The sequence below is a fragment of the Nipponia nippon genome, unplaced genomic scaffold (assembly GCF_047370975.1).
Source record: "Nipponia nippon isolate SJK-2023a ecotype South Korea unplaced genomic scaffold, ASM4737097v1 scaffold_2, whole genome shotgun sequence".
Classification (NCBI taxonomy): Eukaryota; Metazoa; Chordata; class Aves; order Pelecaniformes; family Threskiornithidae; genus Nipponia; species Nipponia nippon.
In genome coordinates, this window is record NW_028262336.1 from 30521136 (window position 1) to 30547332 (window position 26197).

A 26197-nucleotide genomic window follows, 5' to 3' on the forward strand; every position below is an offset into this window, starting at 1 on the left:
AGAATTGCTTTTTCCTGTTGCGATCAGTGACTTGTTCCGTGTGCTAACGCACCCTGTACGTAGTCCCATTCCTCGAGCCCGCGCTCCGACGGTGCTGCCTGTTTCAGAACCGGGGCGGTGGCTCGGAGGCGGTGAGCAGCTTTCGGAAGGGCCCACCCGTGCGACGGCGGGGGCAGCCGCGCTCCGCAGGGCGCACCAGAGCGCCGTCGCCCTGAGGCCCGCTGTTGGTGAGCTGTGGCGCGGGGCTCAAAGTTTGCTGACAGCAGATGGCTGCTGCAAGGCCCAGCGGCAGAGGCTCCGACGGACGGAGGCAGACAAAACCGGCGGCGTTAACTGTTACTCTCACAAAAAGTGACTGGAAATGAAAGTGTGATTAACCCACCAGCCACTGGAGAAGCCCGGTCTCCTGGTGTTCCCCACGATGCCATTAGCACTGGATTTTCACTCTTGGTGTCCGATACTAACCAAAGGGGAAAAGTTCAGTGATTTGCTTCTAGGTCAGTTAGGGAGAAGTGTAAAAATTAATTAAAGTCAGATTGTACTACCTTGCACTCCCCCAGAAACGGAGTATTTGACATGATCGAAGTATTTAATATTCAAAGGTGCCGTCTTCCATCATAAGAGAGGGACTTCCCCTTTATCTAGGTGTTGTCTTGCCCAGTGTCCCGCTAGGCTGGCAGTGTCAGGGTAGTTCAAGTGACAACTGGGAACATAAAGCATCCCAGCGTAACTGCGTACGTGCTGTATTCTCAGGGTAGGACACGTCAACTGGCGTTGATAGAAAGCAACTGGAAGGCACGGGAAGCTTTCGTCGTGCCTCAAGCTGCAGTAACTCGTTTACCTGCCCCCATTTTTTTAAGTTTACAGGTTGTTTTCTCAAGTAAGACCTGCCTGCGCTCTGAAGTTACTGTTTGTTTGAGATCAGTGATGGATTGCGAGGTGGTGAGCAGAGCGGCACTGGCTGGTGCGAGCACGGCTTTATGTTCCGCGCACAGTTGAGTTGGGAATTTCGCTGGAGTGCACGAGCGTGACGGTATCCTACATATTGCTCTCGAGATTTAGTATTCTCTGCTGCAGGAGGCACCTGGCAGCTGTGTAAGAAGTGACATACCTGCCTCCAGACTAACGGCTTGGAGTACCCGAAGCGAAACAGACCGCATCACCCCTCTTAACAGACTCCGCGATTGCTATGAACATAACAGCGTCAGCGCGGCAGCCCCCGGCTGCGTTTTCTCTGCCTTCCATCAGGCGGCACAAGGCTGTTACTGCTCCAACATGTTGCGAGTCAGGTCATGGTTTGTACAAATCGCTTTTTAAAAGTCGAGCTCGTTTTAACCGAAGTGGGTGTGGGAATACTAGACAGCTATGCCGAGCAGTTCTGAGGAATCTTAACCTTTTAATCTGATGCGGCTGCAGCCACAACTCTGTGCTTGCGTCCGTCCGACTTTTTGACCTGTCTTTGTGGAGTCCAGAGCTGACTCCAACCCAAGAGGTGCAGCAGACCCAGGGGTAGCTGTCAAGCTTCTGGCACGGTGCCGTAAGCGGTCTTGGAAGGGGATTTGCCAAGAATTCCACCCATCCAAAATGGGTAGGAGTTACCGCACAGAGCAGTAGCAGAAATCCCATACTTCTGAATAGAATTTGCCTGTGCATGAAGAATACAGACCTTCCAGACGCAATTCAGACCAATAAAGTAGATTTACAAAGTTTTATTTAAAAAAGGCTTTCTAAAATACAAAAGGAGACGCCCAAGGCCTCTTCCTTCATTTCCTTCAGACGTCCTTTCGAGCGTTTTATGATGGGTGATGTGCAGTAGTTGTCTGTGATGTTCAACTAGACTGCATCCCTCCCGCTGCCCCCGAGGAGCCGAACGAAGCACAGCAGCCGCGCACCAGCGCGCGTTCTTCGCCACTCGGCGGGACTAGCGTACCTACTAGGACTTCCAGGTATACGCGTAATCCTTCATTTCCAGAAAGCGGATGGAAGATTTTCCCAATGTTGGACGCTGACTCAGTTGATCCAAAGTCTTAGGATGCAGTCCACACGTAGGAAGATCTTTGCATATGGTTTCCTGCAGAAATTCACGTGAAGAATAGGAGAGACACCGAATGGGTATTTCTGTTTGAAATACCTGTAGTTTTTAGTGTTCACTTGCCTACCCCCGGGGAACTCCTGAAAAGCCGATTTTCCGATTATTCCATTTCTGAGGGAACAACAGGCCCCAGGGGGCTGCCGGGTGGCGATCGTGAGTCATTGGGTGTAAACCCACGTATTAAGGGAAAGTTTTGTGTCACTCGGTGTCCTACAGTTTGTAATAAAGATACTATTCCTAACGGGAAAGATTGCCTCTGCTAGTTTCCTTACCTTGTTTAAGGCAGGGCTTGCGTTGTCAAGGTGAGCGTTAAACACGGCCGTTGGCTCGTGTGTGTATAACACGGCAGAGAAGGCTCCCCTCTGCGCGGACTTGAGCAGCGTGGTCAGCGAATGCAGGGAATGGGGCATGACGGGCCCCGCGATCTCCAAACTGAATATGTCCTCGTAGGCCGACTGAACCCTGGCCTTGGCATTTGTACTTCGAGCCTGAAGACAAGAGCACACAGGATTAGTTTTTGACACGCCAAACCAAGTCCTGGTTTTCATTTACTTCAAAACTGCAGTGCCACACTCCTATTAAAAGTTCAAAATACTTTTGAGTATTATGATGGTTTTACTATCTAAAATACTGTCTACAACTCCTAAAATGTACTAACTGTGGAATATATAGGAATATAAATAAACACAGGAATGCTGTACTGTATTAAGAAAGTTAACTGCAGAAGAACAGTGCTGAACTGCTCCGGTGGAAGAGGGCGGCACTACCTGTCCTAACAGCATATCCGTTAGTATCCGCCGCCTCCGTGCGGTAACAGACAGTGAGCCGTGGTTCAGAGGCTCCCCCCCTGCAAGCAGCTGCGGTAGTCTGAGACCCTGTCAGATCTCGGGAATCTCTTTAAGAACCGTTTTAGCATCTGGGAAGTCTGCTTAACCTCTTCTGCATCAGGATGTGAAGAATGGAAACGGGATTTCCGTTTGGCAGCACAGATCTACGTGGGTAGGGGCGATTTAGGAGGCAGTCTGTATTGCTAACTCAGGCTACAGCAACAAAAATTACTCTGCTGTACCTGAGGGAGACTACACAAAGTCCACGTCCCATCTACCGGGTGAAGAAACAACTTTCTTTTCTGTATTGGAAAACAGCGACGGTTGCGTTGTTACTTACTTTGAGCGTTTGCATTGTTCCACCTCGGAAAGCAACAGGGGACAACAAAGTTGGTGGAAGCCCTGCTTGTGGACCTGCAACAGCCACAAGGCTCTTACAGCTTATCAAGAAGTTCAGCAAGGTGAAGGTGTTCGTTCCTTTCACTAACGCAAGGGATTCGGGTTTGTGATCCATCTGCACCTCATGCTTCTCCTTACGACTGTATTGACCGGAGTCAAAGGAAAACCCCGAGGAAGCAGAAAGCATCAATGCACCAAAGGAAGAATCGGGGCGGCGCAACTCCAGAAGAACCCCCTCCCCCCCGCCTCTGACCAATCAAGTCATTTAAACAAACAAAACCAAAAAGACCACCAAGCTTTAGACTGATTCAGATTTGTTCGTCAAATATTAAGCAGCATCTTAAACCTGACTTCTGATGTCATTATTAAAGTTGTGAGAGAAAACGCATTTTCCAGGTCCAATGTCTAACAGCTGGCAAGTCATGTTTACTGAATACCTATGAAGTTAGCAACTCCTAGTTTTACTACGAATTTTGCTTCAAAGCAAACCTAAAAACATGAGCGTTTGGAGGTCAGTCAGGAGTCTGCTTTTGAAGCGCGTCCCCTGGCTGTCCCCACGTACCGTGCGTTGCTGCGGGGCAGTCTCAAGAAGCTGAGATGAGATTCCTCTTGGGCGAAAGCCAGCAGAGGCTGCACGGGGCAGCACAAGCGCAAATGGAACCAGAGGAAGACCGAGTTAATCGCTCCCTCTGAAACACGTACGGGTTCCCAGCAGCGGCTCTTCTGGTCTACAGCTGCGTCCCTACTACGCCACACCACTTCCCAGTGTAAAATTGGCCAACACAAACAGACACCCTTTGCTTTAAAAAAAAATTAAAAAATCTAACGAGTCTTGCCAGTGAACCTATATGCGAGGTGACGCATCAGTTTGTGACCTAACAGATGGATCTTACAAAGTTGCATTAATGATTCACAATGGCTTTTCCTTCAAGAAGAGGAGCGCCTAGAAACACCTGTCATAAAGAGAGTCAAAAAGACATGCAGAGTCTCTTAATATGAAGTAATGTGAGGATTAATACTTGGAAATAAGCTCTCAAAAGCTTTTATAAAACTTAAACCTAGTCCACAAAAAGATAGTATCTGCAGGGTTTTCCAGTGTCATGATGCTCAAGGAAAGGATACAGTTTAATAGAAATAGCATCCGGTTTCTTAACCTTGTCCTGGACTCCCATCTCCTCAAGCCAAGAGAAACTTTCATCATCATCGTCATCATCATCACTTGGAGCTGGTTCCCTGGGAAACACAGAATCGGTGTTAGGATGGCGATGCTTCCTACCAAGGTTTTCCAAATGGCATGTGCAGGAGTCCGCAGATGGCCTTGAAATCTAGCACTGTAGCAGACTTATTACGTACTCTCCGTCTTCCATGCTGTTGCCCACTTCGTGGCTGTTAACAACTTCTGTTTCCAAATTCACTTCAGAGTTTTTCTGTTTCCTGGTTCTACTTTCTTCCACCAAAGGTAAAGAAAACTCTATGCCTTGAACAGAGGAGGAAAGAAAGCAATGAACGGTTTTGTAACACAGCTAACGCACTTTATCAGTTATTCAAATCCCAGTCGGACTGGTCTCGCCTTACCTTCATTTCTCATGGCTTCCCTTAAACCCCTAGTTGTGGGAGAAATTACAGCTGTGATAACGTCGCTTCCCGCAAGACCAGCCGCACGGAACAGGACGGTAAACTGGTAGGTACATATATAGAAGTAGGGACACAGTTTGGCTTTCAGCAGATTGTAGAGAGAAGTAAAGCTGACAGACCTGCAAATTGGAATAAAACAATTCTGTAACTGCAGTGAATTCTTGGCGACTGACACATCAAACTGGATTTCGCTGGGTGTTACTGACGTATGCGTACTCTGCACAGGTTTGAGAGCGCACGGAATGATCCGTCAGATTTTCAGACGTGCTCCTCCTCTAGGAAGCTGCACTCCTCTGAAACGCAGCCTGTCTGCGAGCGCTGTGCTCTCCCAGCATACTTGCTTTCTAGCACGTGGAGTTTACACGAAGCAGCAAAGGCAACTTAACGAACGGGATTTACAGAATTCTACCCAAAACAATAACTAGGATTGGAAAGGGGCATTTAACACAAGAAGGTAGCTTTAGTCTTGAACTTACTTCCCTAGCCTGGTCCTCAAAATAACAAGCATTCTATAGCTGGGAAAAAAAATAAATCAAAAAGCTTTTTCATAAAAATGGAAAGAACTTGTGCATTAATTAAAATGCCGTTGTCTTAATCACACTAAATACATCAATTGTTTGGTTCCACTTACCAGTCGCTCATTAGCACTTGTTGCAAGGCTTCATCCTGTGACCAAGGACTGGCCTTTCCCACTATTTTTCTGTCTGCTCCAATCCGAGGGAAGAGCTGCAGCCATGGCAGTGAAGGGTGAAGCCAGTAAACGAGGCTTTGCTGAAAGGCACAACGCAGTTCTGTGGAGAGTTTTGGTTCCTAGATTTCAAAAAGTATTTCATGAGGACAGTAATACTTTACGTAAGGCAGCGTTGCAAGTGACGGATTAAAAAAATATTACGCTAGATACTAAAAAAAATTCCCAGGCTTGTGAATAAGCTGGACTGAAGAAAGACGGACAGCCACTGGCAACTAACTGCTCCATAGCTGAAGTTAAAACAACCACTCACTTATCACTGTTTCCCCCAGAGGGTACAAGCCATGGATGGAGTTAGTAGACTAATTGAGCCTTATTCTCAATGCAAGTAAGATCAAAACAAGACACGATCAAACCTTCACTGCCAGCATGTTTAAGGAAAGGTGCAAAGGCACATTCTGCTTTCTAAAGCCGGAGCTTCGAGCTACCCTCTGAAGTATTACCTGTACGCTCTGTGGCAGGTTTGTTTCTGTAGCTCTACAATGCTGAGCAAATCCTTGAGCTTCCTCTTGTGCTTTTAAATGTTCTGCCCAGGTGAAAGGTTGGGAAGACATAAATAAAAGTCGTGTTTTAATACTCCAGTCTGCAGGAAATTCATGTCTTGGTGAGGAGGGAACTTCGGGTGCAGCAACAGGTAAATGAAGGTCCTTACAAAAGAGAAATAGCACCAGTTAACCCACGGAAAATTAAAAAAACAAACCAAACCAAAAACATAACTATGTAGCTTCCTATTTATATTTTAGCATGGTTAGGTCTGCTCTCTTGTTGATTTAATATACCTTTCCTGGCAGGCAGACCAGACACTGGACTAGCCAGGACTATGGCTGTTACATGTAACGTCTTGAGTTTAGTAGCCTCTAAAAAGACAAGTTAAACCTGTCGTGTCCTGCATGGTTTTGTCCAATTCAGTGCAACAGCAAAAAAAACCTATCTCATTTTAATCCTAAGGAAGTACTCGCATTAAGAGACATACTTAAAAAAATTTTTTGCAGACAGATTTTCTGTATTCCAAGTTGCACACAGTTTAACTGTCATAGGCTAACCAAAGTCACAGTCTATAGGCAACTGATCATTTTAGTCAGTAACAGATTCTAATAGAAATATGGCATATTGTTTATACAAAAGCAAAACAGGGTTTTCATTTACAGGGGTCTTTCTGAAAGTCATAAACTAGGAACAGATAAAAGGATGAATAATTCAAAAGAAGAAAACTTAGCCTGAAGTTTAGGACAACAAGACTTTCCATGCCAAAAGTTATTTCATTTCATCCTGTCTTGGTGATTGTAATGTCAGATGCTTCCTCGAGGATGCAAAAAAACCCCACTGGGGAGCTCTAGGACAGAGTGTTCTTTTTGAGAGGTCATTTTTCTGTTCTGCTAAGTTAGTTTGAACTTAAGTTTCTGAACCTGTAACAATGTTAGACGTTGTCTGCTTGTCACTCTCTTTCAAGGACTGGTTTTCAGGTATTCTCTCTTTCCTTGTCCCTGGTGAAGCTGTTCCCTTTCTGTAGCTGAATAAAAGACTGCAGGAGACCTATCACTTTGAAGAACATCCTCATCTCAATAAAATATAGAACTAAGAAACAGAATTATATTACACGTGGTAATAAAACCGGAAGAAGACAACAACCTCTGTCAACTAGAACTGCAACAGTAGCGATGTCAGGCAGAAGGCTGGCGCTTAAAAGACTGTCACCTAACAGTAAACGTCAAGGCAATTTAAGAAATTTTCTTCAATGCTGATGTTTTAGTACATCGTTTTATACAGAGATGGACCATCAAATACTAAGTTAAACAGTTTCAGGTTTTTTTGTGAACCGAGAACAGCAAAAAAAACATTTCAGAAGCAGCTCGTGCTGTTTCATACATCGGTTAGGGAGAGGCGGTCGGTTCTTTCAGAGGGCTCTGCTCTCCTGGTGGGCTTATCTTCACAAACAGGCTCTAAAAGCTGAAGAAAAAAGGAGCGTTAAGACGCAGCACAAAATAAAAACCGGGTTGATGATAATTAAAAAAAACGCCCCTTGCAGTGAAATTTCCGAGTGATACGAAGCACATAGGTGCTGCAAGAGGCGAAGTGCAACAGCTCGGTTTCAGCCTACGCACCAAGCCAGGGCACGCCCCAGGCCGGGGCTGGCTTTTCCAGGGGGAGCGGGCCCCGGGCCGGGGCTGCTGCGCCGGGCGGAGGGCGACGGCCGCCGGCGGAGGCCCCTTCCCCGTTCTCCCCATGCCTCTCCCGCCCCGCTTCGGCCACCGCGGGGCCGGGGCTCGGCCCTACCTGCCAGAAGGGCGCCGCCGAGGGGGACTCGCCCGCCGGTGGCGGCGGCCGCTGGCCCCGCTCCCGCGGCTGGGGGGTGCGGGCCGCCCGCGGCGCGTTGTCCAGCCTGGAGAAGGGGTTGCGGCGGGCGGGCGCGGAGGGGGCCCGCGGGGCCGCGCCGCAGGGCGGGGGAGCGGCGGCGGCGGGCTCGCTCCTCCGAAGCCGTTTGCGCTTCAGCCGCAGCATCGCCGGCGGCTTCTTGAAGCCGGGCGAATACCCGGGCACGGCGGAGGCGGCCATGGCCGGGCGGCGCCGAGCGGGACGGGACGGGACGGGACGCAGCTGCCGGGCGGGAGCCGCTGTCCCGGCTTGGCGCGAAAAGGGGCGAGCTCCGCCCCTGGGCGGCGCTGAGGGAACGCGGCGGCCGCCGCCATTTCCTCCGGCCGCCGTGAGGGAACGCCTCGGTGCGGCCGGGCCACCTCTTCCCGCCAGCCCCGGGGACCGCGGCCGCCGCCCTGCCACCGCTCTCTCACCCCGCTTCGGCTAGCCAATAAAGAAAAGCGTAAATGGATTTCTGAATCCATTATATATGGATTTATATAACAAAATTTATTATATAAATCCATGCATTTCTCCAGTCAGGTATTAAGGAAATTGCCACCTTGCCACACCAGGACAAAAATCGCCTGTGAGGATACCGGAATATGGCTACATGTGAGACTAATGTGCATCTTTGGAGTAGAAAACGAGTTTTGATAGCAATTCGTGGCACTGGCTAGGGCCCACGCTGGAGTATTTTGCTTTAGATCATGTTGCAGAAAGGCACCCGTCCCCTCACCACCAAAAAACAGGCAGTAGTTTTCAGCCCATGCTAGACAGATGATCCTTTCCAAAACAGAGCTCTGAAGGCCATTAAATAAAACAACGATGGATTATAAAACTAATCCAGACGCAAAGCTGGCTTTGAAGACACGTGGCTGCCCTTCACGGCAACCTACGCATCCTCCACGCGTCATCTGGCTGCGTGGGGCTCGAGCTCAGGAACATCCTCGGCAACACCCGGGCAAGAGCCTGAGCCGGCGCTGCTCCTGGCATGCCTCTCAGCGTTATTAGCACTACAGGAGACCACGGGCAGCCTTCACGGGGCTGCCAGACCGGCGTACAGGTAGCAGTGAAGCGTATGCGACTTTCTTGTCAAAGCTCCAGAGCTGGAGAGCCTTGCTCTCGCACTCAAAACTATTTTCTGCTTTCTTCTGTCGGGGGACGTGCGAAAGAGGAGGCAATTGCTTAGGGCGCCTCACGAACCCTCTTGTTCAAGCACATCTAAATCTAAACCTAGCATTACAAAAGAGCATTAGGAAACGCTGAGGCATCTCAGCCAACTAAATGCACCAATAGGCAACTTACTTAACAACTTAAGTACAAAGAGATATTTGCTTCATAACCTGATCCAGCTGAAAGACTAAGACCACTTCAGCGATAGCTAGCCTTAGTCTATTGTACATGGGATTCAAAAGACATTCATATATGCAGTTAGGAGCAACATATCTACTGACAAAAGATCTAGTAAAATAAAAACTATGCTATAGAATCTTTCTTCCGCAGTTTTGTCAGTGGTTGTTCCTGTTTTATTAAACCTTATTTTTTTAACTCTTATTTTGTTTCCTCTGATCTACTTTATTTTGCAACATTTAAGCTAAAATGAACAACACCAGGAAAAAATAAGCAGTTGGGTACAAAGCTTCAGAATAAATGTCAAACTAACAGAGGATTCACATGCTTTAGATGTGTGTGTGTGTGTGTACACACGTGCACAAAAGCATCACATTTTCACAGCTGCATTACATCCCATTACTAGTAAAATAAGATCTACTCATGCTTTTATATGCTTTCCTTGCATCATTTGCCAAAAACCTACTACAAGTCCAGTGAATGACAGAAGACAGATTAATCCTGGTTCTAGATAGTCTATTTTCACTCAAATGTTCCAGCTGACACTGGTTTAAAGTGCTAGTGTCCACTGTTTGAGCTATCCACACAGTGAAAACGAACAGCACACTTGAACAGAAAAAATATTTTTGCTCTCAAATAAGAGCAAGTAAGAAGCCATATGCTTTGAAGAAAGAAAAACAGCAGTTCCTTCCCTACTGCTGATTTGCAGATGGTTCACGGTAACGGCTGATGTTGGATAAACAGATTTGAGCTGTGCTAGGCACGGGACTGCGGTTAAAAGAGGGGAAGTGAAAGTGCACAGCATAGGAACGTCTTACTGGAAAGATACCAAAGATAACACTACAGTAACAAGATCCATAAAGTGCCTCTAGCATCTGAATGACATGATCGGCTTATGGACACTAGATTTACTGCCTGGTTGCTAAAATGAAGAAAATCACCCATGGGGGAAACTCTTGATATGTCAGCGCCACATCCTTCCCTTCAGCATCCTTGCCAATTCTGAGGGGTTTGCCTTTCAATTCAGTAACCATTTAAAATGTGGATGAAAGACTTAAGTGTACTGCAGAGAGCGCTCAGTCTCAATGCAGTCAAAAGCAAAAGGTAAAATAAAGGTGATTATTGGTAGGGGCTGGAAAAGGGAAGACTAATAAAAAACACGAGATTTTTTTTTTTTTCCCCCTTTAATTTCTTACTGTTGAAAAACTACAGCAACTGAGTTTGCCTGTAGATGTTACTGGCATTTGTAACTGGGGCAGGGCAGACAAGATTTGTGTGTCAAGACCGCCTCTTTAGAAGTTGCTGATGGGAACATTCTGCTCAACTGGATCCAAAAAAAAACCAACCCTGAAGTCACAGGAGCTTCACAGACCATTTGTGCTGAGGTACAAAAGATCTTTAAATTCTGGTTACAGAATTATTTTAAAGTGTACGCTAATTTACTTCTCAAATACATTACGTTTCTTTATCTTCCACAGGCTTAGGAATCTGGAAATTGTGTGTCAGAACTGGATGACTTGTCTTTTTCTTGCTTGATTCTTCTGAACTATTTCCATAGAAACTTTGGCTTCATACAATGGGATCGGTTCATCCAGCTGAGGCCTAAAATGGAAAAATATGTCAGAAATGTCTGGTGAGCATGCTTAAGTCAACAGAAATATTGCAGGACAACTGCTATAGACTTTACTTTCACTATGTAAACCTTACTCCTTAAACAAAATAAAAGTTTTAATAGCATTGCTTTGGTTCACAGAAGAAGGGAGAGCCCTAAAGCAAACAGGAAACAGAAGTTAATTAAAAGATATCCTTCTCACAAAGGGGGGAAAAAAAAAAAAAAAAAAAAAAGGTGGGGCGGGTGAGGTTTTTGCTCAACAGCAATACTGTTACCCTGCATTAAGAGAAAGGATCTGCCATTCCCACCTCATTATGGCAGTCTTCGTATCTAGTGAAGCTGTCACTCTTCTCAGAGGAGTATTGGACAGACCTAATGTCTTTTACAGCCAACACCATTTCTCAATCAGACACACTGCTGAGCAGCCAGATATATGCTTTTCCTCCACCAAGAAAAGAATGTGCTGCCTCTGTTAAATTTTGACATGCAGCATAATCGTGGGGTTTACCAAGTTTCCTTGTGCTTAGCCTGCTATATTTCAAACAGAAATAGACCATAAACTGCTCCATATAAACTATGTGAGGCATCTTTTCCTGAGCATCCCAATATAAATTTGCAGTACAGTGCTGGGAAGAGTTTTCTACTTCTAATGCTGAATTAAAAAAAAAAAAAGGCAAGAAAAAAAAAACCCCACATCTCTCACCTGAAAATGCTACTTGATAATTTCTCCATTATATCTTCTAAGATGGGTATCTAAGAGCACTGTCAAGGTAGCAACGTACCTACAGATAAATCTTTCTGTAATCACATTTGCTGGCAAGAGCCCTGCATTGATACAAAACCAGCGGGATCAAGGCAAAATGAAAATTAACCTTAATTCCAATCTTTAGATTGGATTTATGCACTTGTTTATAGATCAGAAACCTCCTTCCCTGAAATAGCATTCAGAAACGAATATGGAAAATGGAATTTTGAAAAGTACAGCAAAAGGGTTAAGACTGACAAATGCAGCCCGCACTAGTGCAACATTAATCAACCAGAATGGCAATTGCATTTTTTGTGCAGAATGAAGATGACAGACTTTGGTAACAGTGAACTATCCCTACTATTCATAGAGACATCTGAGGTAAAAATCAAAATAAAGTTGGGAACATATCTGAGTCTGTAAAATCTTGGAGCACCACTGTGCATCTGTAAGGGATCTTTGAGTTAATGATGAACATTCATGACAATGTGACAGATGAGGCTGTATTTAGTCTTTATATGAACCTAAAAAGCCAACATTCCTTCATTTTAAGAACAATCTGGTTAATATTTGAAGCTCAAGCCATTTAAAAAGCAATCACCTTGCGATTTCTTCAGATGATATTAATGCCATATGTTCAAGAATTTCACAAGATATACAGATACAAAAAAAGTAGATTTTTCCTTTCCACTTTTAAAGCCTGTTGTGATAAAACATGCTGTTGTTATTAAAGATACCCCAGGAGACGACCGAAGAAATCTTACTGTTTAGTCAGCTTACTTTTTATATGTGGATAACTACTCAGTAAGCATTCAACAAAAATACCAAACTATGAAATGATTCATGATAACCTGCATCCCATAAATATTTCCTCAGTGTGCCTGACCTTGCCTCATCTACTTTGCAGTTTAGTGGAGGAGGGGAGGACTTCCTTGCAGTATAGTTAGTCGTTTCGCAAATCGAGTGATTTAATCTACACCTGCCTCTGCTCTTCTGCTAAACTGCAAAAGTGATTCAGCAGATCTCATAATCTGCAGTGCAGTACACAACAGGGAGGGTCCTTAAAGCCATAAACAGACAAACCTTCCATTACTTGAAGCAATCCACTGAAAACTGTCATGCGAGTAGAAAGCTCAGAGTCCAAGCTGCTTAAGACCAAATGTAGGTAATGCAAATGAAGGAGACATTCCTCTTCCCACAGCCACATCTTTCCTCAATAAATTTTATGTACATAGCATTGCAAATAAAATATTTTGGCTTCATAACCTTTTCCTTAACTTTTACAGTTAAGCTGATTGCATTAAGATTTACAGATGATGCATCTACTGCCCAAAAGAACAAAAAAAATTTTCAAAAACGTCATATGCATGATATAAAAAACTTACAGAATCAAATCTTCAATCAATTGGTTCAATCTTGAACCAAAATATTGCATTTTCTCCAGAATGTGTGTTTTCTATTTCAGTACTGCTTTTAATGAAGCATGTAGAGACGTATATTTAGAAGGAATGCAGAGACTAGCTTAAAACAGGAGTGCATGTTATATTTGAGTTACACCATATGCTTAGCTGTGCTGACCTTTAAGCCTGTGGTTACATGACTGAGGAGAAGAGAATCTGTTAGTTGGTTTCTCGGTTATATTTCCATCCACTCGTATTAGCAGTCAGTATTCAAAATGACCATCAAAAGGATATAGAGATACTTCCCTTGCTGTATATTGGACAAGCTCCATATCTCATCATTCAGAAAGGAGACTGTGGCTCCTTTAAGAAACAAGGAATGGCTATCTGGAGGATCCAGCTTAAACAAAATGAAGAAAAATGTTATTCAGTTATATTTTCCTATAAAAAATAAAGGTTAAATGGTTGTTTTATATTGATGGTTAAAAAAACAAACGGAACAAAATACCACCCCTTGCCCATTCTTAGAACCTTGCAAACTTGTAATATTCATAGCTTTAAATGATACTTTTCTGTCTTGTCAAACAGTTTAATATCCTGAGCCAAACAAAACAGGTCCTTTAAAATATCAGTATAGCCAAACTATTAACATAACTTACTACTGTCTTAGAGAAAACAGCCCCAAAATTGTCCGGAAGGAATATAAAAACATTTGTTGTTAATGCTATATACTTCCCCTTTTCTGGATCTGAAAGTTTTCTTAAGTGAAAACTGCTGTTATTTAACAGTGGGGAACCATTCAGCCATGACAGCAGCTCACAGACATATCTTTACATAGACTGTGGTACAAACTAACTGACACGTATCTTTACCTGAAGGTTTTTTTCTGTTGTTATCCAGTGTCCCCCAACACCAAGAAGAGTAATGATATCATGCTTATGAGGCAGCAACTGTGATTTTGAAGTTGATTCATCTTCAGCACTATATAATTTCACTGGGGGGGGGGTGGTGAGGGGAAGAAAAGAACAAATTCATTTGAGCTCAGAAGAAAATTCTGTTCCGAATGAAATGTCCATCTCTTCCTGTACTGAAAAGCACATCTCTTGGGATTCTTTACAGCCCTGTGTCTTTGGATACAAACAAGTTGCAATGTATGCATATGACTATACACAATGAAGGATGGCTGTCTGGAACAGCACTACAATTAAATTATGCTGTTAGTCACACGAGAATATCTGAGAAAGTAGAAGATTTAGGAAATTCAATACATATTATTTTTAACACATTTTAGTGGAACTCTAAGTTCTTAAATTTCTTCAGCTAAAAATAGTAACTTCAGACTTAACTATTACAATTGTTTTTGAATACAGGTTGACAGTACTGGCGATTATGGAGTAATTTTTGTATTAAAATAAGGTAGCATAAACAATGATGTCACAGCTCTACTCTTTAAACACTTTTTTTTCTTTTCAGTTTGAAATAGAGGAAAAAATTCAGAAAAATTTAGCAGATGACTAACAGTATGAGATGCTTCCACTAGAGGGTGATATGAGGAGATCTGAAAGAGATCTTGCTTAAGGAGATCTATTGAGTAAAGACACATACAGAAAATTGCACGGGAACAAGAAACTAAATGTAATCGTTTGAGCTGATGCAGCCTCCACCTATATTATTTGGAAATAATAATACCCCCCCGCCACTAATGGTGCTCCAAAGACCAGATTTTCATCAGTTACATACCTCCAGCATCTAGAACAATGTCCACTCCCAGGCCGCCTGTTTCTTCCAAGCAGCTTTCTGCCAGATCTATCTTTCCAGTTGATGCATCTATCACTCGAGCTAGAAAGAGCAGTACATTTAGTCAATTACAATAAAAATGTAGAGTTTAGATTCAGAGCAGAACAGAAAATTTCTAGTTTCTGGAAGCACTGCAAGCAAGTTTGCAGCTAAGTCAAAAAAAAAAAATAGCCAGTAGTTTTTTTCATTTTCCAATACAGTGCAAGATCAACAACAAAAAGAAGGTTCTCTTGCTTCCACGTCATAGTAGGAAACAAAACCACATTCTCCCTGGCACGGGGCCCTGTCTCCCAGTGCAAGTCAGAAGTAAACATGTAAAAACGCAATAAATTCAGTCACTTACGAGGCACGGACTTGACTTACGATTCCAGCAAGTGTTTTAACCTTATTATATCCATCTGTTCTTTAAAATAATGCTTAGTAGCATCGTTACTTATCTCACAGCATGGATAAGCTTATTAATATATTACTTTCTGCATGATGTTTTTAACCTCAAAATGGCTCTTTGGCTCATTAAATAAATATTAAGATGGAAGTTTTTACATCTCCTCTTCAAATATTTCTGAACTGAAAGTCACTAATACATCTTCTTCTCATATATCTGTGATACCTTATTTATAGATCATTATAAAGATAAACCACAGCATCAGGAATAACTAGGGCAGAGAAGTAGCAGCTAAGGTTTTTAGTTTTGTTTCATAATTATGAGGTAGAACAAACATTTAGAAACCAAACAGGCCAAAGACTTCTCAGCAAAATGATAACTGAAATAATGTCAAATAAATTTGGAGGCACATTTCCAAAGCATAATGGATTAAACTCAAATTTGCAATGTGTACTTACCCACTAAAGGCTGCCGTATACCTTCTTGAATTTAACCAAAGGGGGTGGGAAGGAAGGAAAGAAGAAAAATTGCAAGAAACTGGTCATTGAGAAGAATATTAACAAATGCTCAGTTAATGCGTTGGGGTTGTGGTGGGTTTTTTGGTGGTTTTTTTGTTGTTTTTGTTTTTTTTTTCTCCTTCCAATCAAATCGTAAGATGCATTCAAACTCTTAGGTCAATCAATTCAATTTTTTTCACTGAAGTCAAATTATCTGGCTAAAGAGAACACACATGGTCATAATTTAATAAAGATGTCACATTAATTTAATAATGACAGTCGCATTCCCTGTATGCAAATAAAACCCCATAATATTATTTTCTTATTAGTTTCTTCAGTCAAGAAGCTCAAAGTTTTTTCTTAACACGGCAATTTGTCATGGTATAAAGTTTCTACAAATAGTTTCACTTTTTGATAATAATTCTGATTTAATAGACTCAAAGCCTGACTATCAAGAAGAAAGGCAATAGTTTAATCAGTTTGATTATTTTCCGGTTTCTGTTTAGCAAAATTTTCCAATTTTGTTACTTAACTCAATACAATAGTTCAAACAGTACTCATCCAAATCCTGTTCAATTTCCTTCCTAGCAAAATGCCGTAACAATTTCTCTCCGCTGTGGAAAAGCCTGAGCAACAGATTATAATGTGATTTTCTATAATCCTTTGTCATTTATGCAAAATTTCTCACAAAACTTTTGTAAATTAGTTCAGTTTCTTTTTCTGTGACTTGCACAACTTCTAAAGTAACGTTATTCTGACTGGCAAAAAGGCTTCAGTTTCTCTCTTCTTTCGCTGTTGGTGAGAAGTAGAAACATCAATATTTCCACAACTTGCTAACAGAGTTTACTCTCGCCCAGTAAGTTCAGCCACAGAGTTTAAAAACTGTCACACAAAAGATCGGCTGCTTGGTTTACTGAACATGCTCAAGAGAGCCGTGAAATCACTGATGAGTTCTTACCAGAAACGTATCCACTGAAAGCTCAATGTTGGTTTTAAAGAGAAAAAAACCCAAACAACAAGCCACAAACCAGACCAAAAAAAGAAGGGGGTAACCTAGGCAACAGAAGAAATACATATATGTGTATATATATTTTTTCCTTCTGTTCTCTAACAGAAACTCATCACATTATATATGTAATATTCTGTCTCTAGTCTGAAACATCGGCATTAAAATTTCAAGATTTGTTATAATCTCCTCCTTCGTACTATTATTATATTTAGTCCATAGATTACTGAAGACATGCAAAGGCCCCATCCTGTTGGTCTAAATATAAATCCTTAAACATTAACAGGAACTTCTACTTCAGGCACTGGAATCATATTTATTAAAAAAAAAAAAAAAAGAAAAAAAAAGAACCCACACAAAAAACCCACAAAATGCAAAACCAGTGGCTTTTTGCTTTCACACTCAAACTGTTTCTCTTTTTAATGCTGTACCCAGGTTATCTCTCTTTATTTGAAGTAAAGTTGCAATTAAAATTTTTTTACCCTAATGTTTATGTTCTACAAACATTTGCAAAACTGCTAAACTAAACTCCTATTGTTGTAAAACAAGCACATACATGAGCAATATAAGCCATGGCCTTTTCACTGCAAGAGATGGTTATTTCAGCCATTTTATGAAGCAGCTAGTTACGCTATACACTGATAACAGAAACTGCTGCCCATTGACAACTGACTCTTGCTAAAAAATAATCAAAAAAAACCATTAAATAAGCACAAAACTGAAAAACCCTCCGCTCACAGACATTAGAAACCAGCTTAGATATAGCTAGTTACGCTGGGGTTACTTAGAGCATTTATTTTTTAATCAACATTCACGTAACTTAAAAACACCAGCAAAAAGTAAATATGCCAAGCAACCCAAAGTCACATTCCTATGTGCTGACAGGACTATGATAATAACATTAATTGCAAAGTCATTTCTTAGCTAATAAAGTTTTCACGTCATTAGCAAAATATACCCATGAAATACTACAAAGCGAAGTTTTTGGTATTTTGCATTTACTCTCTTACTCTGTAACAGCTGCCATAACAAACCCCTACATATTAACAGCATTCACAAGAATGCTTCATGTTCTGATGTCTCTAATGTCTACTGTTACAGTAAAAAAAGACTTCTGAAATAAGGAAAAAATAGCTTTTTTTGTGAAGTTGCAAAAAAAATAGAAGTAATCTAAAAATCTGGAGACGTTAAGTCTGCCAGGCCTTAGAAGAAATGCTCACATTCCCAACACAAAACTTTGCAGTTCCCTGTTGAAGATCATGAAGGTCAGACAGCAACGACGTCTTTCTCCCTGCTCTTGGGTAACAACCTCTGCACAGCACTCCACTTCCTGCTGCATTATCAGCGCTCCAAAGGCGCTACTGGAGGAGCTAAATACTCACTTGGTAGGCTGGAAGCGAATCACTCCCCGGCACTGCAGATGTGTGTGAACGTGCAGCCCCAGAACGCACAGGCACACTGTGTTGTCTCTGTGCTTCCACTGCCCGTTCTGTTCTCGGGAGCCAGAAAGGAATTAAAATTGACAAGAACTCTGTTCTCTCTGTGCCTAAAGAGCAGCTCTCTGGCTTATTTCATCCCTCTGCTAGCTTACTATTCTTGAGCCAGCAGGGAGAACACAAGGACAATACTATGTGCACCTGCGTATCAGCAGTGCCTGATTTTAGTGAGTCACTAAGAACAAGAGAGGAGGTCTGAAAGCTGCTCTGATTCGCCATTTGGAGAGCCAAGATTGCTAACGATATTACTATGCAAAACGACAAAGGAGAAAGGAGTCGGAGTCAGGGACAGTTAACCTTGACATTATCTTTTAATCAGATCTCATCTTAACCCTATCTATTTTGATTGATGCGACTGTAATATATGTAGACGTGGTAACTGACTACACAATGCTTTCCCCACAAAGATATTCTCGCAAGAGACACAGGTACTCACACTTCTTTGAACGACAACAAAAATCATACCCTGAAAAATAAACTTGGTGATTATACCGGGACAGTCATTGCATTTTGAGGAGGCAGTATCAGACACCAGTTTTAACCTTTTGTTCGCTGTACAGCAAAGTTCATGGACTGCAATCAAACTGGACTTCGCAATGCCATTTTAAAACTGTCTGGATAAAGAAATATTCTACTTTCCTCAACTCTACAGCATTGAAATAAGAAAAAGTTTGATCAGGAAAGATGCTAGTAGCTTTGAGATAGAGTCTTTTCCCATGGTCCAAATAGCACTGTTATTTTGAGGGAAAAAAACCCAAAAACTTAAGTATCAAACAGAAGAAATGGAAGAAGTCATAGATGAATGCAAGTATTACATCCAATGCAAAGCTCATTTGGAAAATCGGAAAATGCAGGGCCTTTGAGTGTCCAGCTACAGTTATGACACTACTTGAAAGTGAGCTGCCACACAGCTTGATAAAATACTATTAGAAGTAATTTGAGCCTGATGAATACTGTATCTCAAGGATATGATTACATCTGAGCTCTGGCTCAGTTACCTAGATTACATACTGTGATACTGGTGATTTAGTAATGCTTTCTTCTTGTTCACAAGCAACAATTTTATAAAATGAAAAGACTTCTTGAGTAGTTAGGCCAAAAACCAGCGCTCAAGCACTATTGTGTGAAATTGAAAATACTGAGAGACAGTCATCACAACTTAAATGAAGAATAAAAATGCCATTAAGTACACCTAAAATAGAAATTAAATACCTATGGAGTACAGAATAATTTTAAAAACTATTTAATTAGACTATTTACAAATTTGTATTTCAGTTTTCAGCTACTAAAAAAAATATTTTGAAACACTGTTTAGCATAAACTTTAGCACTGAGGAATATAACTTACCCACAGGAGATCTAAGCCTCTCCAGGTACTGCTTATCTTCAAGACTGTATGCAGTAGAGATTACTTTAGCTCCTCTATGTTGTGCTAACTGAATAGCTATTGTACCGAATGGCTGCAGAAGAAATAAGGTAGATTAATTTATTTACAGCAACAATTAGATGCAGTTTAAGAAAGATTATATTGCAAAGGACATTCAGGAGGTGTCAGGAGAGTATCCAGAACTGAACTTACTCCTTCAATAAAACACATCTGAACCAAGAATTTGAATATTCACAGATCTGCTGCTGTTCCAAGGGAGGCCAAAAAAGTCTTTTCATTGACTGGGAAGCTCTGAACAAACTTTTAGGAGTTAACTAGTTCTCCTCTTCAACAAAATAGCTCAGATTCTACTTTAAGTAACACAAGTACCTTAACTGCAATTGCAACTTGTAGCTTTGGGCTTGCTTGCTTGTTGAAGGAAGAAGTGCTACCAAGGGAAAAGCCCCAGCCACATTTACATTAACAAATCTTGGCTGAGGCAAGCTCCACACCCTCATTAGCAATAAAGTTTGCAGTAATGCAAACGAAATTATTTATATCTAAAAGAAGTTAAAAAGCAGTGGTGGGAAAGGAATAAAAAATTAAGGCACTGTCCTCCAGGTATACCTGAGGGCTTAGGGTAAAACTATGTCAAGGTAAAACACCAGAATAGAACTCCCTCTTCACTACCTGCACAACATGTAAAGGACTGTATTCTTGGCTCAGTATCTTATGTGGGACAGCCCCTCCTATTAATCCATTAGTTAAGGGCACTACCAGGAGTAAAATACAAGGTATTTTAAGTTTAGTATGTTGTAAGAAATGCAGTCATTCTGGTGATAAGACAGTTACATATGGCAGAGGTAATCTTTCTGTTCCAGAATTGTTATTATTGCACAGTTGTTACCTACACTTGCTCCATCCATTACAAGGACAGTTTTTCCAGGAGAGACTTGGGAAAGGTAGTGTAGAGCTGTGTATGCTCGGACACCATCACGAACAGCCCCGGCTGCTTCAACCCAACAAACTTTTTCTGGTTTACGAACTAATTTTGGGGAAAAAACAAACAAAACAAAAACACCAGATGGGGAAAAAAGCATCAAGTCCCTGACATTTCACTCAGAATTATTTTTTAGACTTCATAAATTTCTAAAACATAAAAAAAAATATACAAGTCAAATAATCTAGAAGTGTAATTATGATCTATTTCACAAAGGCAATATTCTGATGTTGTGGCTCATGGCAGTGTTAGGTCAGCTACATGGAGTCCACGTGGAAAAGGCAATTGTTATTCCAAGAATAATCAGTTTGCTTCTGCAGCACTCTTGTGAGCAAGTTCAAATACAAATACAGTATTTAAACAGGAAAAAAGAAAGAGAGACCCACTTCCTACCATAACCTCCTGACAGAAATGATCTGACAAGGCCTCGTCTCCTTTTCACAAAGATAATTCTGACACAGAGAACATACAATGCGAGTTCCAACCCATGATTCCTAATTCTCTTTCTCTATAGGTTAGAATCTTCTACTTAATAATCCATTGGTATAAAGAGCTTCTGGAAGTTATAACACATTTTAAGAGAGATAAAGGTCAAGATAACATTATTTGTCATCTCTGCTTTCTGTTGTCTCTACCTACAAGGCGCTTAAAGAGTCTTCCCATTCTATCCACACGCTTAGAAGCCTGGGGAGGTAACGTTAATGAAGTACTCCGTTAACTAGAAATCACAAGTTCAAACACCACTTTTAATGTAAGCAATTTACATGATTTAGCAGAGACCTTGATACTAACCTAGGAAATCATCATAGCCTAGCTGAGAGTCCAGCATAGAGCTGAACTATGTAAGCGCAATCCCCTTGAGGCACACTAGAAAGGAAAAAGACTGGAAAAGTTTGGTCTGTCTCTTTAAGCATAAGAATTGACAGCGTAGCCTGAACTGGGGAAGCTATGAAACAACATAAGCAATGCGATCATCGGATCATTTATCAGTGTGCTGGAAAAGAATTCTAGGGGTCATCACCAGCATCATCACTTTGTGTGCCGGTTCATACTATTTAGCACAAAGCGAGCTACTGAAGGTAGTACAAAGTCAGAAATATTTTCTGCCTATAGCTAATGTAAATAGTGATAAGGCAGCACAGACCTTGAGATTCCATTTTGCTTGATTTGTACTTCCAAGTGTTACAAAGAATGAACCTTATTTTTTCATCTCCATGAGTCCATGACTTATTTTGCAAAAGCTGCCGTAGCTAGTCAGGAAGATTTTATCTTCAAACAAGTCAACTTAAATAATATTTGTTGACCTCTCATATATATTAAAAAACACGGAGAGGATATTTTACCACAGTATAAGCAATAAAAGTAGGGTTTCAGTTTTGGTATAAACAAATTTCAAGGAGTCACCTCATAACTACACAGGTTGAATTAATGGACAGTCACAGAAACACAATACAAACTAATTTGAGCAAAAGAGTAGCTTGCTCAAAGTAACGCAACAAACTGTTGGGAGAAGCACATATATTCCCAAATTTAGTATTCTACACATCAAAACACTCTATGCCCAAAAAGGGGAAACTGGAAGCTCACAATAATTGGAAAGAATGTTTCAATACTAGTTTTCCCTGATCCTCATTCTCCGAAAATTCCTTGCTCCAGCTTCTAGTCTGCTAATTTTATCCCATCTGTTAGTCCGGTCACAAGTGATGTTCCTGGATTGAGTCAAAGTGAGGAAAAAGGCAAATTTCTCCTCATTTAATTTTGTGACAGATGAGACGAGGAAAAAGTAGAAAGGCAATAAAGCAACAAAAAGGGAACTTAGAATGAAAAAAAAAAAAAAAAAAGAAGAGTCAGCTTGTGTGGTTTAGGCACGTAATTAACCCATTAAATGACAACGGCAAAAGAAAAAAATCTGTGAGAGTACACAGTATTCAAAGCTTCTACGAACAGATGGAGTAGACAGAATGTCTGAATGTTGCTATATAGAACAAGTTTGCCCAAAGGTCCAAGTTAATTAACTCCCCATTAGAAAAGCTAAACTGAAGTCTAAAGATATAGTAAATGTAAATATTAGTAAAATATATGAACTACGTACCCAAATAATGCTCATGAACTAGAATAACTTCACAAAGACCAGACTCTTCAGAATCCAGGGGCAAAATTCCTGCAAAAAATTGAACATAGACCTTTAATTTAAAACAAGCATATGTTATAAGCAAAACAAGTTCCTAATGAAATTGTTAGTTCTGCTCAGTCCGTGGTTCCGTTGCCCTCTTGTCAAGTTTACGACAGGTTAAGAAAACTTGGCAGGGTAACAGCCTGTAATCTCTATGGGCACAGCGCACGAGACGGTTCCAAAGGTGCTCCAAACAGCATTTTGGGGTTGGGGAGAGAAAGAACGGGGACACTACGGAGTACTTTTTGCTACTGGCACGCTTAATTTTTGTCAGGTCACGTCTGAACTCATTTCACACTGCTCTCACGCTGATCACTGCTCCTGTTTCTACTCTGGGCCATGGCTAACAAAGAAGAAAATCAAACTCTCATATTGCAGATGGGCCCAGAACAAGCCGCACTACCGATACCTCTACTCTTCCATCCTGATGCCTTTAAGTGTGTTGTTAGCAAAGGCAGCAAAAAAGGGACGGAAAGAAGCAGAGGAAGAGCAAGCAAGAATGCTTGTAAGTATAAGTTTTAAAAAGTTGGAATAGAGAAGAGAAACTGAAAGGAAAAAAACACACCCATGGAAGACAGAAATCAAACACAGAACAGGCAGAAGAAAAAAAAAGAAATCTATCCTGGTCATAACAGTGCTTTTTTCCTCCACTGGCCAAAGAAGGAGATTCATGAACAGTAGGTTCTGGCATCCGATCAGTCTTCTGAATAGATGTACCCTCTTTCCTCGGTAAAACAATATTTTATTCCTTCTCCCATCCGAACCCTATACTCCATTTAGACGAAAGCAACAGCTTTTGCTTAAAATCCTCAGCAAACTGGGCTGCGATTTCCAGTCTTTCACAACTCCCATTAAAAAATGGTTACCCTACAGTGCTTGTATACATCTGCAGATCTCTCAAGGGTTTATCTATGGAATAATAATAATAGAAAGTCTGAAATAGCTATCTACAGCAGCTATTGTGCAAGTAGGAAATAATGCAAGAAGGGCAAGAATCTCGGAACAGAACACACTTTCTTACAACATCACTATCAATTCTGTCTTACTTTGATAACTTAAGTCATCCTCTAATCCTTTAATTTAGCATACAAAATATAAACATGTATGAAAACGTCCCGAAGAAATCTCTCTTGTATCCTAAAGCATCATTCAGATTTTGATGATTAATACAATATTGTTTTTCAAATGTTAAGAAAAATATCCTTATAGTAAACTAAAATAGCCTTGGCACCTAAACCAGTTTGCATTCTAACATCTTACTATAGAAAAAGCAAAACACAGACTGAATAATACATGAAGACGTTCCTTTCCTTGACAGATGCAAAAGTTCAGGAACAAGTCACATTATCTCCTAACACTCAAGACAGCCTCCAAGGAGTCATTATACATTGCTGTCAACTCACATTGATTTTGGGGTCTCTAAAACCATTCACAAAAACACGACCCTTCCTTATACTGAGGGAAAGACACGTGGCATCTTAAAGAACCACGCCCCTTAGTGTATCTCATAATGCTTACAGAAGCTCCAACATGAAGTATGTTTTATGTATGCTATACAGGTGAAGCATTTGACACAAGCACAAAATTAGATTTTTCACTTTACTTGCCAGAAATACTCTACATAGCGTAGGGCTTTCATGTATTGTTATTTATGTATTCAGTAACAGGGCATATGGAAGAATGGACATGCAAACTGGCTAACCACCAGTAAATCTAAGCAGGTACACTTATATTTAGATTCATGTCTCCAAGTATTTGTGGCCAATTTAACTCTCAGAATATTTTTCCCCGCCCTTATTTTAATGAGAAACATGGCATAATTGATTGTCCAAAGATTCTGAGAGCGACAAATAAAACTGACTGTAACTTTGAAAGGAAGTCGAGAATGTATCTCAAAACAAAAGATTTTTGGCTGCTCTGAGGTTTTACTACTGTATTTTTCTTAACCAAACAAACAATTATGTATAAGAGAATACATTATATAAACAAAGAAATCTCCTCTGGAAGATTAAAGAAGGATCAGAAAAAACTTTAAAAGCGAGAAACAGTTCTTGGTATGATTTTAGGAACAGAGTAATGATTTAACACACCAAGTACTATTCTTACATGAAAGAGAGTAGATTCATAAATAAGGACCGTATTAGCATATTATTACTGTTAAACTCAGTAAGGAGTATATACCAGGACTATACTCTTCAACAGAAGGACAGGCTTTTTTATAAAAATATTTCAAGTAGAAATATTTTCCTGACAATTGTATATTTTGGGACAGTTTGATGTTATTAAACACACACGTAACCAAACCATTTGGCAATAGCTCGTTTTCTTTTAAATCTGCTCATTCATTAACTATGTATAAACTCACAGCAATAGTAACTGGGAAGTGTGCTTGTTAGGAAAGATTTACCGTAATAGAACTATTTCACTCCTATCCTTTGTCTGTATAGCATCTATACTGGATGCATAAGGTTGAACAGCTGTTTGAAAGGGAATGCTCTGAGATTTCGGTATTTAAAGAAGTGGGTTTTCTTTCTTTTAGGGCTAAAAATATTTAATGCTGTTTTTTGCATCTTCCTATTTCCATACATGTAATGCTGACTTTTCTTTACCTGCATCCACAAACATTCAGTATTCAAGAACAAAAAAAATGCAGACAACAGAAGTCTCAGACAAAATGAATCTGCTTCTTTCATGATCCAAGTACAGGTTCCATTCCCTTAATGTCAGATTTACACTGAAGTAGCTCAGCTGATTCACACTAATTATTCCATATTTGAATTAACATGAGTGGAATCAAGTCCTAATTCGGAAAAAAAACCCAACCCTCCTACAGCCACTTAGAACGTCACTTAGACCTCTCAGATCCAGTGATGTATTTTCAGAGGGCGTTTTTTTTTTTCCTAACTACTTACTGAAACTGTATTCCTTCAGCTACAACAGAAGGTGACTGAAACACAAACACTATTTTAAAATATTCAACAGATGCAGCATATGTCAGTAAGATATTTAACCAAACAAGCAATACTGTTCACAATAATGACACTATTCACAGTTCAAAGTTATTCATATGCAAGACCAGAAAATGCCTGGCCATCACTTTATTAAACAAAGCAAAGCCACTTCTGTACCCCATAAAATGGAATACTGTGCTGGTTTTGGCTGGGGTAGAGTTAATTTTCTTCAGAGTAGCTAGTATGGGGCTATGTTTTGGATTTGTGCTGGAAACAGTGTTGATAACACAGGGATGTTTTTGTTACTGCTGAGCAGTGGTGACACAGAGTCAAGGCCTTTTCTGCCTCTCACCCCACCCCACCA

At 41.0% G+C, this 26197-nt stretch overlaps 2 protein-coding genes across 11 annotated transcripts in view; both read right to left on the reverse strand.

The window, feature by feature from the left end:
• Positions 1-1694: 1694 nt before the first annotated feature.
• DONSON (DNA replication fork stabilization factor DONSON) lies at positions 1695-8328 on the reverse strand. The gene is made up of 10 exons (XM_087756160.1): positions 7976-8328; positions 7568-7648; positions 6145-6348; positions 5585-5763; positions 4894-5072; positions 4672-4795; positions 4441-4551; positions 3260-3458; positions 2365-2580; positions 1695-2071 (listed from the first exon to the last, which is right to left on the reverse strand). Exons 1-10 carry the CDS (start codon positions 8252-8254, stop codon positions 1934-1936), a joined length of 1710 nt encoding a protein of 569 aa, XP_087612286.1. The 5' UTR covers positions 8255-8328; the 3' UTR covers positions 1695-1933.
• The window catches only part of CRYZL1 (crystallin zeta like 1), a 28153-nt gene continuing 8185 nt past the window's right edge, over positions 6230-26197 (reverse strand). For 3 of the 10 annotated variants that reach the window (XM_087756165.1, XM_087756167.1, XM_087756166.1), the window contains exons 6-14: positions 22802-22870; positions 20621-20754; positions 19692-19803; positions 15804-15827; positions 14904-15002; positions 14036-14157; positions 13458-13563; positions 11722-11767; positions 9798-11008 (exon numbers count right to left, since the gene is read on the reverse strand). In XM_087756165.1, coding sequence (XP_087612291.1) covers positions 10909-11008; positions 11722-11767; positions 13458-13563; positions 14036-14157; positions 14904-15002; positions 15804-15827; positions 19692-19803; positions 20621-20754; positions 22802-22870 — 812 coding nt within the window. In that variant the 3' untranslated portion in view covers positions 9798-10908. Of the gene's footprint in view, positions 6349-7571; positions 7649-9781; positions 11009-11721; positions 11769-13341; positions 13564-14035; positions 14158-14903; positions 15003-15803; positions 15828-19691; positions 19804-20620; positions 20755-22801; positions 22871-26197 lie in introns of those variants that run through there. The other 7 variants (XM_087756162.1, XM_087756161.1, XM_087756169.1 and 4 more) reach the window with 7 other exon arrangements.

What these genes read in the sequence shown, in the direction of transcription:
- DONSON (XM_087756160.1), bottom strand. Translation starts at nt 8,254, where the DNA reads ATGGCCGCCTCCGCCGTGCCCGGGTATTCGCCCGGCTTCAAGAAGCCG. An exon ending in GGAAGCCATGAGAAATGAAG is followed by an intron (nt 4,796 to 4,893) that starts GTAAGGCGAGAC and finishes CCTCTGTTCAAG; the next exon opens with GCATAGAGTTTTCTTTACCT. An exon ending in GAACAATGCAAACGCTCAAA is followed by an intron (nt 2,581 to 3,259) that starts GTAAGTAACAAC and finishes TCTTGTCTTCAG; the next exon opens with GCTCGAAGTACAAATGCCAA.